General features: G+C 34.2%; 1 protein-coding gene across 8 annotated transcripts in view; it reads left to right on the top strand.

Annotated features, from left to right (window-relative positions):
* The window catches only part of LOC105226082 (5'-AMP-activated protein kinase subunit gamma-1), a 197,758-nt gene that overhangs the window by 15,665 nt on the left and 168,014 nt on the right, over window positions 1–14,079 (top strand). For 2 of the 8 annotated variants that reach the window (XM_049447288.1, XM_049447289.1), the window contains 2 exons: window positions 4,074–4,232; window positions 5,113–5,261. In XM_049447288.1, coding sequence (XP_049303245.1) covers window positions 4,097–4,232; window positions 5,113–5,261 — 285 coding nt within the window. In that variant the 5' untranslated portion in view covers window positions 4,074–4,096. Of the gene's footprint in view, window positions 1–4,073; window positions 4,233–5,112; window positions 5,262–7,111; window positions 7,576–7,631; window positions 8,450–11,827; window positions 12,939–14,079 lie in introns of those variants that run through there. The other 6 variants (XM_049447286.1, XM_049447287.1, XM_049447283.1 and 3 more) reach the window with 6 other exon arrangements.

Below are 14,079 nucleotides of genomic sequence, written 5' to 3' on the forward strand. Positions count from 1 at the left end.
CAGTCATTCAATTACTCAGATGTGGGGCTAACTAACGGGAATGTCGCGTTGACGTCGTTTAGACAAACAACGCATTACAATGGCCAATATTGTTCGTATTTAGAATTTTTGCGTTCTTTGCATTCGTTTCTTAGATGTGTGTTCTGCATGCATCATCGCTCGCATAACGGTTGTTATGTGGGCTGTACGCATTTTCGCTTCGGAAAAGTTTGCCAACCGTTGACAAATGACCTCAGCAAAGTGGTTCGGTTTCATTGCATAACAAATATACTTATGTATGACGTCACTGCTTTTATACGGTGCGGAATGCCTTACCATTTTCGTTAGACTAGAAGACTGCAGTGAGCTGAAATATGAATAATGATGGATATGAGGGAGATACCTAGTGTGACAGTCGATTTTTAAGAATTTAAAGAAAATGCTTTATATTTTTAAAGGTAGTTTTTAATCAACATAGTTCCCTTCGAGGGGTCTTCACTGACTTGTGCCACGGAGTATTGTCTTGGTGAAACAGCATTTTATTTTTCTTTAAACGCGATCGTTTTTCGGAAGTTTCGTCCTTCAAAGGATCCAGTAATACTGTTCAATAGTCGCTCTTGTCGGCAGTCCTTTCAAGGCAATCAATAAACGTTTTCCATGCGCATCCCAAGGTACAAATCTTGACAGCCGACTCTTGCGTTTTCCACGCCTTGGAGCGGGTTTATAGTGTGCTGTCCACACGGATTACTGTCGATTGGACATCGGAGTGAAATAATGTCACATTTCGACTGGAAAACTCGGTCTTAATGCGCTTGAACATCTTCAAAGACTGTCCCGCATCATCAACTCGTCGTTGTTTTTGGTCAAAAGTAAACTTGCATGGCACTCACTTTTCACAGAACTTTCTCCTGCCCAAATATTCATGAAAGATATGATTTATACGTTCAGTTGATATCTTTAGAGTCTCTGCTATCTCAAACAATGGTTATAGCCGCGGCAGTCGTTCTTCCTTTTCGCTGTTTGGCGCCAATTGGAGATTCCAAGTGTAGCCACGTCCTTCTCCACCTGGTCTTTCCAACGAGGTGGAGGTCTTCCTCTCCTTTTGTTTCTTACAGCAGGTACTGCGTCGAATACTGTCAAAGCTGGACTAATTTCATCCATTCTTACGACATGACCTAGCCAGCTTAGCCGCTGTCTCTTAATTCGCTGAACTATGTGAACTATGATCCATCGACTACGGTACTCGCAAAGGACTATAAATCTTCCCCAGAACCTTCCTCTTTACAACTCGTAGCACCGAACAATTAGATGTCATCGTCATGCCTCTGCACTATATAACAGGACGGGTATGAAGAGTGACTTGTAGAATTTGGTGCTTGTTCGTCGAGAGAGAACTTTACTTCTCAATGCGTACTCAGTCCGAAGTAGCATCTGTTGGCAAGAGTTATTCTGCGTTCGTTTTCGAGACTGACGTTGTGGTTGGTGATAATGCTGGTTCCAAAGTTTTCGAAATTATCTACGACTTCGAAGTAATTACTGCCAACAGTGACGTGGGAGTTTAGACGCGAGTGCGAAAACTGTTTGTTTGATGACAGGAGATATTTCGTCTTACCCAAGGCTCACTACCAGACCCATTTGGTTTGCTTCCTTATCAAGTCTGGAGAAAGTAGAACTAAAGGCGGTTGATGAGGCCAATGATATCAATATATAGAAGATTGTACCTTCTCTATTCAGCTCTGTAGCTCGAAATATTTTCTCCAGTAGTTGATTGAAGAAGTTGAACGATAGGGAGTCGTCTTTTCTGAAATCTCGTTTGATATCGAACGGCTCGGAGAGGTTCTTTCCGACTCTGATGGAGCTTTTGCTATTGCTCAACGTCAGCTTACACAGACGCATTAATTTTGTGGGGTTACCAAATTCAGATATAGCGCCATAAAGGCTGCTCCTTTTCGTGCTTAAACAATTTATTATATGAAAAAAATAGTGGACGTAGGCATTCTTTTCGGCCGCCAAAACGAACGTAACCCATTAAGCATCTGAGAATACAGTGTCTGGGAATTTTCTATTCTCTGATACCACATCCTCTCAGACGAGCCGTCTGCTCCATGTAAATTTTCACTTTGCACCAATGACCTGAAATTAATTAAACCTAAAATGTCTGTCAAGAATACATTTTCATCGGTACTTTCGCCTTAAAATCACTTTAATTTCCGTTGCACAATTCTGTGTTTCATATACGTGGTTTAGCCATTTCCGTTTCTGCTTAACAAAATTTAATCGATGTTACAAAAACACATAAAGTATATGGAAAAGCAACAACCACACATCGATTGAAACGCATGTCTGCTGTTCATTAGGCGCGTTTGCCATGTGTCTTCCACATTGTCGGTGTAGCCCACTCTATTTTCCACTGCTAGGATTTGTTTTTTTTGAAGAATTTTCTGCAACTGATTTCAGGCCTTGTGGCGTTCGTTTTATCGCATTTATGCCAATGGCATGCAAATTATACTATTTTTGGAGGTTTTCATTTGACCTTTGGAAATATTTTCTATAGAGAAGGGGAACCGCTGAATGCGTGATTAACGTGACGTGATGAGACAAATTCCAAAACTTAAAAAAATGGTTTGTAATTAGACAATGCCAAAACTGTTTCTTATATAAATATGCGGGTCAAAGAATCTTTCAGACATCAAAGCAGCCAAAACAAAGAGCCACGACAAACATTTCCCAACGTTTAGACGTTAGTTGATTATTGTTATTACGTTGTATTATTTTGTGAGCGTTTGTAGGGCCTGTTATTAGGAGTGTCCTACTTTTAACAAATCAAAATTTTATCTCTCATCGCTTTCTATATTTTATTGATCTGACCTGAAGAGATTCATCCAGAAAAAACAACCGTTTGTGTGGTTTATTTCTTCAAAAATGATGCGGGGACAACGTAACCGACAATGGCAACCGTTATCCCGCCATAATAACCGACTAAGTATTTGATTTCTGAAATGGAAGTTCGTGATCTCGGCGATATTTGGTTTTACTCGTAATAAGGTAGCGCCACTTCACACACATCGCGTCAGTCAATGGGTTTATTGAGAGAACATTTCGGTGAGCAAATAATATCACGTTTTGCGCCGGTCGATTGGCCACCAAGATCGTGTGATATCACACCCTTAGACTTTTTCCTGTGCAGATATGTAAAGTCTAAAGACTATACGGACAATTCCGCTTTGTTTCAGATCTTGAAGCAAAACATTGCGCGTGTCATTCGCCAGTTAGCAGTCGAAATGCTCGAACGAGTCATCGAATATTGGACTCACGGATGAACCATCTGAGACGTACCCGCGGCCAATATTTTAAGGAGATAATCTTCAAAAAATAAATGCCAAAGAAAGTTCTTTCGAATGATAATACACATTCCCCAATAAAATTGAAGTTTCTGTGTTTTTTTTCTTTAAAAAAGTAAGGAAGCTCGAAATGGATCATTAGTTATCTTTAAATAATTGCGGCAAGCTACTGCTTTGAGTTCAAAATTTCTATTGTAATCACAATAAAGTCCCTTTTTTGCTATTATGCGAGCTTCTTATGCTATCAGCTTCAGATTCAGGTCCTCTCTGAAGAAGGATATTTAATTCGATCACGAAATGGTGTGTGTTACGGTTGGATCGACTGCTTTATTGCCTTCGTGACAGCTTTGTCATCTTAATCTGAAACCTTGAACTTCCTTTTATATAAGAAATGACCGATAATGATGAGAGAAATGTTTTCCCTATTAAAGATCAAACGCAGATGCCTACATACCTTTTTTGACAGGCCATCGTTTATTCTTCTTTGATCACAGAGAATAGCTACATTGAAGATATTGCAGTCGCTTCCATGTTCATTACTCATACTTTAATCATAATATCGCATATTTATGAATATTTTCTCTTCTAATCAGACTTTTTTTTTTGCATACACACAAGTCACTCCTCTCTAGTAATCTAAACATCAAATATTATAAGTATTATTGTAAATATTGCTTCTGCTGCGTGTAATCGCCTTTCATGTTTTACCTGCATACTAAATTTTCTGTCTTTTCGTTGTGTATTTAATTACAGCCTGAACCTGCAGCAGTAACGCAATGCCTGGCGGTACAGGTGGTGGCAATGGCTACGAGGAGGTGGCCGCCGCCAGACGCGGTCGCTTTCATGTGACCTCAACGGCAGCACAAGGACTACCAGAGACGACCTTCGGGCGATTTCGTCTAATGCCCACATGTAAGTATGATAAAATGTTTGTGTATTTTTGTATAGTGCTTAGAGGAAAAGTGGCATAAAATGGCGCTTAAGAAACATTGTTAATTAAATTGATATTTTGCACGGTGCGTAGAATTGCTGAGTAGTACTTATGTATGCAACTTTGCCAGCAATTATAAATTATATCGAAAAATACTTATATTTTGAAGCCCGTAATGCAAAGGGTTCAGCTTTATAATGATTAGGGAAGGTCTTAAAACTTCATTAGTGGCTAAGAATACTCTTAAAACGTCTGTAACGCTTTTTATGGTGAGTATTAGTTAAGTTATGAACCCACTAACTCATCGCCTAACTTAGAACTGAATCTAATCGTATAGAACATACGTTTCGAACTATTTCCATTATAAGTATGTAGTTTGATTTCTGTTTCGAAAGGATAATGTGAAGCTCGAAGAAAGCCGAATTCAGTTAGCTCTTTCACCAAATGTATGACCTACTCTTTTGTGTTCAATGACTAGTAGTAAGACTTAATTCAGAAATCTTATGTATCCCGCTTTCAAGAGCGTATTTATCCGTAACTAAATCCGGCAGAAAAAGTAAGAGAGCTTTATTTAAGAGAAATGTTTGGATCTCGCAAAAGAGTTTTTTCATACGAGTATAGTGCCATTGTCCAAAATTGCTGTTTAAGGCTCAGATACCTCTCTATCACTTTAGTATTTCCTCGTAAAGCCACCTAAACTCAAAAAAACGGCTTGGAAAATAATTTGCCATTGGAGGTATAGTCGAAAGTCTTCTCTAAAACCCACATTTTAATTTAATTTTAATAAAATTTTATAACACAATTTCAAACTTATTTAAGTCATTAACATACATATATATACTCTCTTTTTTTGCTCTCCAGCTAATTATGGTGCCATTTCGCCTATTTTGCATCGTGGTCGTTTCGCTGTTATCCCTGAGGAACCGCAAGGTTCACCGGCTCAGGGCACACCGCCTGCGGGCGGTGCGATGCGCTCGCCCTCGCCGGAATGGGATTTTGATATTGAACAGGTAAGTCGATGAGCATATTTATATACGAATAAATACATACATACATAAATATGTGTATGTGTCTTATGTGCTTCGTGTTAGTAGTAAAAACAAGCAACTGTTCTCAGCAAACTTTGCGCACAAGCAAACGGAATTTCGGAGAAAACTATTACTATTCAATTTAATGTCCTTTTATTCGTTTCCTTTCTGCGTAAAGCTCTTAGACAAGCATGATTTGACTGTATCGAAAAATTTGTTATTTTTTAAAGATTCAAATAAAACTTGATTCTCAAAAGTTTTGCCAATATCAAAGTAACAACAAAAACAATTAAAAATTGTTGGTGTTATGTGGACTTTCTTTTACTTGGTGTTAAATTCAAATACTCCAGAGGTCCGACATCTGATTTGAGTGAAATTAAATTTAAGGGGTTACATCGATTCAGGGGTTTCAAAAAATCGATTTTTTTTATTCTCGAGAACTACTCAACCGATCATCACGGAATTTTACACAGGGCTTTGAGACACAATTTTTAATAACTTGAACGAAGGATTTTTTTTTCGATTGCAACTATTTGAAAAAGGAGGTACCGCTAAGTGCGTGTGTAACCGAACATTTTATTCACACTCTATGTTTAAGAATCAAAATCGGGGGAAATATACGTACTTTCAGATGTTGGCATAACTTTGACTTTCGGAGTTGGGCTAATTCCTGGCGCCATTTCGCATATAATCGGCATTGAAAAATTATACATCCAATTATACGAACGTGTTATATACACAAACAAGGTGTTCAGAATCGACCTGGTTCACCCATTTGTGACACAAGGATACACTATTATCGGGAAAAAATTCTTTTTGAACTTCAATAATATAACTCACAGATTGAATGATTTTTCCTGTAAATAGATCCATCGTTATAAGGAAACTTGGTTCGAATTCAACAATCTTTAGACGCTGAGTGTCACACCTTTAAGAACTGGATTTTACCTAAAGGTTAACCGGGTCCTATGAACTCTATTTGAAACATCTCGAATGTGACCTTTTTTTCAATATCTGCTTAGCACCCATCTGTCAATTTAGTTGTGCTTAACTTAACTAAGACTACCTCTTTCAATAAATAACCTGTTTTTTAACCAGAACTTAAATACTGACAGCTATCCAGACATTGAGAACACGACCATTAATGTTTTTGACGCATTTAATTTGTGAGTTATTACACTATTAGTACATAACCGTTATATGGAGGTTGGGCATGGTTGTCATCCGATTTGACTCATTTTTTAGCGCTTAACTGTTAATGGAATTTGGTAGGCGTGGCAGTGGTCTAATTCCGTCCATCTACAATACAAAGTGCCCTTGAATCAGAGGGAATACGTGTACCCCATTTCAACAAGATATCGCAATTTTACTTACTTCGTAAGACAGGCATTCGACTTGTCTCGTTATCCTGATCCTTTATACATACTTATATGTATATAACTATATATACAATAAACAAAAAGTTGTTAGGTATTGCGAGAGTATAAAAATTTAGTTTATAAGAAAATTAGAAATCTAAAAAACGCCGGTGTCTATGTCTTTAATAGCAACTCTAGAATATCTATCAGCTACAGAAATTCGCACCGAATATTTTTAAAAATTTTTTAGTAAAATTTATTAAAAATACTTTCGAAATATTGTAAACATACTCTTACTCACCTGGAACTCGCTACTGGAAAAGTTACAGATCTTTCTACGAAATAAATGAGAACAAAACACAAAGCAACGAGTAGACTTCCAAGGAAAATGTAAACAACGTAAAACATGAAAACAGCTGATAGCCGACCAACGGCATGAAGTTCCAATAAGCGACGCAAAAATAATAATAAACACAACAAAGTAAATGCTGTCTCATGCTCATAGAAATAAAAGTACATCTGTATGTGTACACGTAAACTTTTTGAGTGAATAAATAGTCAACGCGACGCTTGAAAACAAAGGCCAGACATACTTTGGCGCTGTTTACAAAAGTTTTCGGAGCGGGCTGATAAGAGGGTGAATTGTGAATAACGAGTTTCGATGGCTGGCGAGCAAACCAGCTGAGTGTCTGGACTGTCAAAACGTGCGCAGTCTAGCGAATGGAAATATGCTTTGACAATTGGAAACTGGAACTGAAACTGGAACAATTTGGAGTAGAGAAAACGCTTGAGAAAGGAAAGTATTGAATTGGAACGAATTAGCAAATGCTGGAGAACATTTTAGTAGCACGCTAGTAAAACGCTAAACAGAAACAAAAGGAAATAAAAAACACTCTAACTGGAATACATATATTTTGCAACAACAAAAAGTACAAAAGGTAAAATAAGTCAGCTACTAGCTAGAGGTAAACGACAAATAGCATCGTCTAAATTGATGCGTGCTAACGTAAACGAGTAAATTCTAAACGATTTCGTTGTTACGCTCGAATAGCTGAAGGCTTGGTATTGTGAAAACATCAAATGCTTGATGCTTTTGTAGGTAGAGGTCGACATTTGGTATCTCAGAATAATAACAAGAAGTGGAACTCCGGTAATTGTGGGCTAAAGTGTTGCCATCAAACAGAAGGCAAAAGAAATGAAAACGGCTTGGAATCGGGCAATTGTATGGAAGTGTACGAATTTAGTACTTAGCAAACTAGCGACGAGTGTAAACGTATAACAACCTAGTCGGTGTTGATTTCGTTTAATTGTTTTTGGTTGGTCGGTTCGATACAAAACGGCGGAAACGGATCTTATAAATAAACAACTCAATTGCAGTGAGCATAAAAATTATTTAAAAATCTTACTAAATATTGGTGCAAAGTAATTAATTAATATACGGTGTGAATTCGAGCGGACATTACGCCAACGATCGTGTGCATGTTCGTATGCAGTTCTGCGCCAACCGTTTTGCTCATCGTCAGTAAGTTTAGCTAACTTCGCGAGTGTTTAGCGTTCTGTTGCATTAATATTGCATTCAATACAATATTTAATGTTTGCCGTTTGTAAGAAATAAAAAATATAAATGTCATCTAATTAATTGTGGAGTGTTTTTAAAGAACGTTTGATTAATTTTTCGAGATTTTCAAGCGTGCGCGAAAGCAAAAGTGAAGCGGAACGAAGTATGTGCAATAAAGTTTATGAGAAATTAGAGTAAGAGAACCACTAAAATTTCTAAAAGCCGATATAAAAATTCTTAATGCACGAGTGTATGTATGTATTATTTAGTGCAAGTGGGCCAATGGAGGTTGGAGTGGGAGAGAGTGGCAAAAATCAGCCAAAAGTTAAGGAAAATATTGAAAGTAATCAACTTCAACTGTATACCGAGGAATACAGATTTGATTGATTTGTTTCCTAGCCGGCGCAGCTTGGCGGCATAAATGAGTTTAAATTTTTGCTAATATTAAGAGAAAGTGATGTGCATATTTGTTTATATTTAAACGAACGAATTAAAAAGACATACGATAATTAAAAATGCAAAGAATTATAATTTCAGCAAATTATTATATTGTCATTTGTGCTAATATTTTACATGTTTTTCTATTTCCGATTTTTCCTAACATTTTCCGCTTACAATTTTCTTCACTTTGCTTTTTCTGCTGACTTCATTCTAAGTATGCGACAGATAAGCTGGGTAAAATAGTGCTGACATTAATGTGGCTGAGTGAAATTTCACATTTATTCTAAGCGACAACAAAATATTACATCTAGAATTACTGCGAAAGATTAATGGCTGATAAAATTTATTAAATTATTCTGTATATAAATGTGGCTGAAGTTGATATATTTGTAATTAAACAAAATAAAAATAAAATTTAATACATTTTTAAAAATGTATAAAAAAAATTCTAAAATTAAATTATGACGATATAAAAATGAAAAATGTTTGTGAAAATTAATTAGTATTAAATTAAATCAAATAAATATAAAACTAGTAATTAAATAAAATAAAAAATTTAATAAACTTTTAAAAATATACATGTATGTATGTACATATGTATGTATGTATTGAAATCATAAAAACTGCTTGTATTGTATGCCATTTGAAAATATTGCTTTCTATAACTTTCAAAAATGAAATTGTGGCACTATATATTTTGAAAATTTTTGTTGAAAACTAAATAATATTAAATAAATTAATACAAATAATTTAACAAAATAAAAATAACTTTAATAAATTTTTAAAAATATTTGTATTTAAATACTAAAAGCTGTGTTTTGAAAATATTGCCTTTATATGATGATGTTATTATAATATAATGACAATTGATAAATAGGAAAACATATAATTTGAAAATGTTTATGTAATGTTAAATTAATTGATATAAATATATCAGTATTATAATAAACATATTATAAATATATTTTTTTATACTTTACATATAGAATTTAATTCGCACTCGGTAAAAAAATGTTTGACATTCAATATCTTCTCAATTGCTTCTAAGAACACTGACGGGGTGAAAGTTCTTAGCAGGATGTATGTAAATCCGGCTCCGTTTCGTTGTAGTAAAACCGACTTTCTGATTACATTATAAAAAAAAACTATTTGTTGTGTATGTACATATGTATGTATGTATGTATAAACAACTCGTATCTGTTATGCCTCATTTTCCTTAAATACTTAAGTTAATAAGGTAACTGAATTGTGGAACTGGTTAAAAATAATGAAAAAAAGTATTTGTAATTCATTTTCATACGCTTTGTAGACACATACATATATCACCCCTGAGTTTTTGAGTGTTTATAAGCGAAGTCAATAAAGTAATAACTTAAAATCAAATCTTGTGACTGGAAAATAAATTAAAAATGTGCAAAAATAAAGAAAATAAAGAAAATCTGTTTGAAGTGTTATTAAAAATTACAATAATTAATTGAGTATATTGCAAAAAAATATTAAGGCTTAAAAACCAGTTTAAAACTCAATATATCGATATACATGCATATGTATCAAACTTGCCAGTGTAACTTTAATAATTAAAAATTAAAATACATATGTTTTATATAAATACAAAGAAAATATTTATGTAATATATTATATACATTAAACTAATTTTCGTGGTGAGTTTTGCGTTACCATTTTGGCAACGTTTTAAAATCTAAATTATTTGTCAGTTTTGTGTTTTATTTGTTATCAGCGCGCAAAAGCCGTACTTCATTTCATTGTTGACTAAATTCATTATTTCCGTTGCAAAAGTGTTGTTGAAAAGTAACATATTATCAATATTAAAAAACTAGCAAGCTCTAGACATTCTAAAACTACTGAATATTGAAAAGAAACTTTCGCAAAAACAACTAAATAACGTGGCAAAACAACCAGTTGAGCGAACACTAGAAAAAATAAAAATTATTCCAAAAGAAATCAAAGCCATTAACGGCAAACAGCTGTTTTTGGTGTCAGTGGTGGCTTAACGTCAGCACCCCACCGTCCAACCGGCCTTCATAACCAGCTCAAGCGAACAACGAACGAATGCTTCACTGATAGGCGCACTGGGCGAAATGGAACGAACACATAAAACAAAAGCAACGAGTCAATACGAGTGCGTATAATTCAAAACAAAAAATAAATATTTTTTGTGGATGCAAAATAAATTAATTGTGGAATTAATTGTGCAATAGAAAATAAAAAAAGAGATTAACTAAAATGTAGGCATAACGGGCGTTACATATGTGTATGTATGTGTGAGTGCATTTTATATGTACATATGTATATGTATTAGTGAGTGTTGTAATAATGTAAACAAAAGTTAAACAAAAGAAAGGAAATGCAGCGTTGTGACAACTGCAGGAGTTACAAATTCGCCATTTAGTGGTGGAAGTATCAGCAAAGATATGATAAACATACTATATACATACATACATACATAGATAAAAGAAAAGTGCATGGAATTTGCGTTGCACAGCGCATATTAATAGTATTACCTGGGGGAGCAAATAAAACATTTGTAAAAGTGCGTGAAATGAAATAAAGTCAAATGAAATGAAACGAAATATCGTGTACCCTGATTTCGCTGATCACTACGACGACGTCACTGGCGGCGACAGTGATTGTTCATATGTACATACTATGTATTATGTATGTATTTGGAAGCAACTCACCTTTGTTTTGCTCTTTGTATGTTTCTGTTTATAATATTGTTTTCATATTTGTTGCGTTGTTTTTAGCATTATTTTTTCCTTTTCCTTTCTTTCCGTTTATACTATCTACACATTATTTTGTGTGCTGCGCAAAGCCTTGTACAAATTTTCCACAAAGTCGTCATGCTCTGCGTAGCTACTCGTACACATGTTTTCTCTCTCTCTTTCTCCCTTGTTCACAAGCGTTTTGTTTACATGATATTTGTGCGCTACCCGGTCGCGCACTGCTGCTGATAAGATATAATGACCTCCTTATGTTGCTTTTCGGTGAAGAAATATTTGTTAGACATCTGAAGAGTTGATTTGTTAAAGTTTTTGTGTGTGATTTTTGCCGTACTCCGCTCCGCTCCCAGCTACGTTTGTCCATTGGCAAAATTAAATAAATAAATCAAGTTGTAATGCAACAAGTTTTCACACTATATTTTGTAATAATTTAAAATTTTAATTTTTTAGTCAATTTAGAAATGTACGAATGTCGATACAAAAAGCGATACATGTTTGAAATGAATACGAAAATAAACGAAGCTTGAAAATAATTGAAAAAAAAGCAAACAAACAGCGCATATTTTGTTTCAGTGTAACTCGAAGTGTTAATTTTGTGTAAAATAATACCACGTTCGACGTGCAAAAGCGGTGCAAAATAAAATAAAAAAGTGAAAAAAAAAATTAAAACGACCAGCAAATAAATAATATAATTTACACGAACAACGCAAAAGTTTGAATAATTAAAATTTTTTCGTCAAATGCTGTTTACTAAGTGTCACTGTGAAAACGAAATGCGAGCTTGTTGAAAAGCCAGAGCAGCAAATAAAAAATAATTTCACAAAATAAAAGCAAATTAAACAAATGCAAGTTTTTAAAAAGCACTTAAAATAAAAATATTAAAAGAAAATACAAACAAGTTCAAAACAGTGTTTTAAAAAGTTTGTAAAAATTGCGAGAAGATTTTAAAAATGCGCAGCTATACTAAAGTGTTTTAAAAAGTTTGTAAAAATTACGAGAAATCTTTACAAGTGATGCAGCTATATTAAAGTATAAAAAATAAACAAGCACAGCGTTGGTCTGCAAGTTTGTACAACAAAAAAAATCAAAACTTCCACAAAAAGTCCAAACTTCCACAAAAAATTCAAAATTTCAAAAAATATCCAACTTTCCACAAAAAAATCAAAATTCCCACAATAATCGTGTGGTAAAACCTCCGAAAAACGTGCCACTCATGAAAAAATCATTTACGCAGTTTATTGACACGCTCCCACAATTTTCCGTATTACGTTTTCCGACAGTGTTTGTGTGTTGTGTCTACGCGTGAACGCCTAAAAGCTACATATACATATATATATACCTACATATTTTCGATTTCTTTGTTATTGTGTTGCATTGTGCATTTTATATTCAAACTTTCCTACAAATATACATACTTGTGCATAAATATAAATTTATTTTCGTCTACGTTTGTTTTTGTGCATAAACTCGAGCAGTGCTTCGTATTTCCGTCTACAATTTAACACATCAGCGGAAAAATACACCCTTTATATTTTACACACAAAAACATACAACAAAATAGGTGCGTATTAATACTTTTTTTATTTATCAAATTTTATTATTTTTTATCTGTCGTGAAATATGCTACTCTTCGATTGTGTTGATATGACTTGGGGCTAATTTGTTTCATGTTGAAATTTATTTATCTTATCACAAAAGTACTCTGGTATTTATCTTAAATTGTTGTGCGGAGAAAAAGTGAATGCGTAGGGATTTTATTATGATTTTGTGCTGTCAAAATTGTCGAGTTATCTAATGTGGAAGTTTTAATCAAATAAATAGCATATACAGAGTGTGCTGCGTTGTCAAACACCATACGGGGTAATGAAAAATAAACAACACTGTTCAATTGTCAGTCTGTCTGCATTTTTCCACTATTCCATGTGATGTACGCCAACAAAGGTGTTGCTATTGTAAGCAATTTCATGAGGATATACATATGTGTTAATATATTCAAAACGTTTTCAGTCATGAATTTACATTCAAACATATAAGCGGAGCTAAAGACGAACAAGGTGGCATTCAGTTAGATCACTCTTCACACGCCCTTTTTTATGCGAGACTGACATTATTGACAAAACGGCATATCCCTTTCTAAGCCAGCTTAATAAGTGCTGGCGTGTCACAGTTGAATATTTTGCAATTTTTTTTGTAAATATTTTGGTGTTTGCGAGCATTTTAACGGCTAAAACCACATTTAGTGTAAGTTTCTCCAGGCACGTAGGCTTTTAAATGGCGTCAGCGTTAGGTTATTAATATATAGTATAATTTTAAACACGATTTTCGTATTTTTTTTTATTGTCAAGCTAACTGATTCATTTTATATATTTATATAATTATAATAATTGAATAATGCTGCAAATATAAACTAACTTTTTAGATTAACCCTGAAAAGAGTTATTAAGTTGTTTTTTTAGTGGCACAATTCTGCCGAGTTGACAGTCCTTTGCTGGATAAATAGTTGGTTTTGTACCGGTAGCATAGACCCGACGGGAGCGGAATGGATTATTGTCTATGGTAACGGTACAATTTCCGAAGAAATTGTTATATATCACACCTTATTTTTCAAAAAAAATTTTTTTTTCTCAAATTTCGAATCGAAATAAATTTAGATAGCCTACTGATGTTCATGTTCATCACAGTATTCCATTTCCGATTTGGAA

The sequence above is a fragment of the Bactrocera dorsalis genome, chromosome 2 (genome assembly GCF_023373825.1).
Source record: "Bactrocera dorsalis isolate Fly_Bdor chromosome 2, ASM2337382v1, whole genome shotgun sequence".
NCBI classification, from domain to species: Eukaryota; Metazoa; Arthropoda; class Insecta; order Diptera; family Tephritidae; genus Bactrocera; species Bactrocera dorsalis.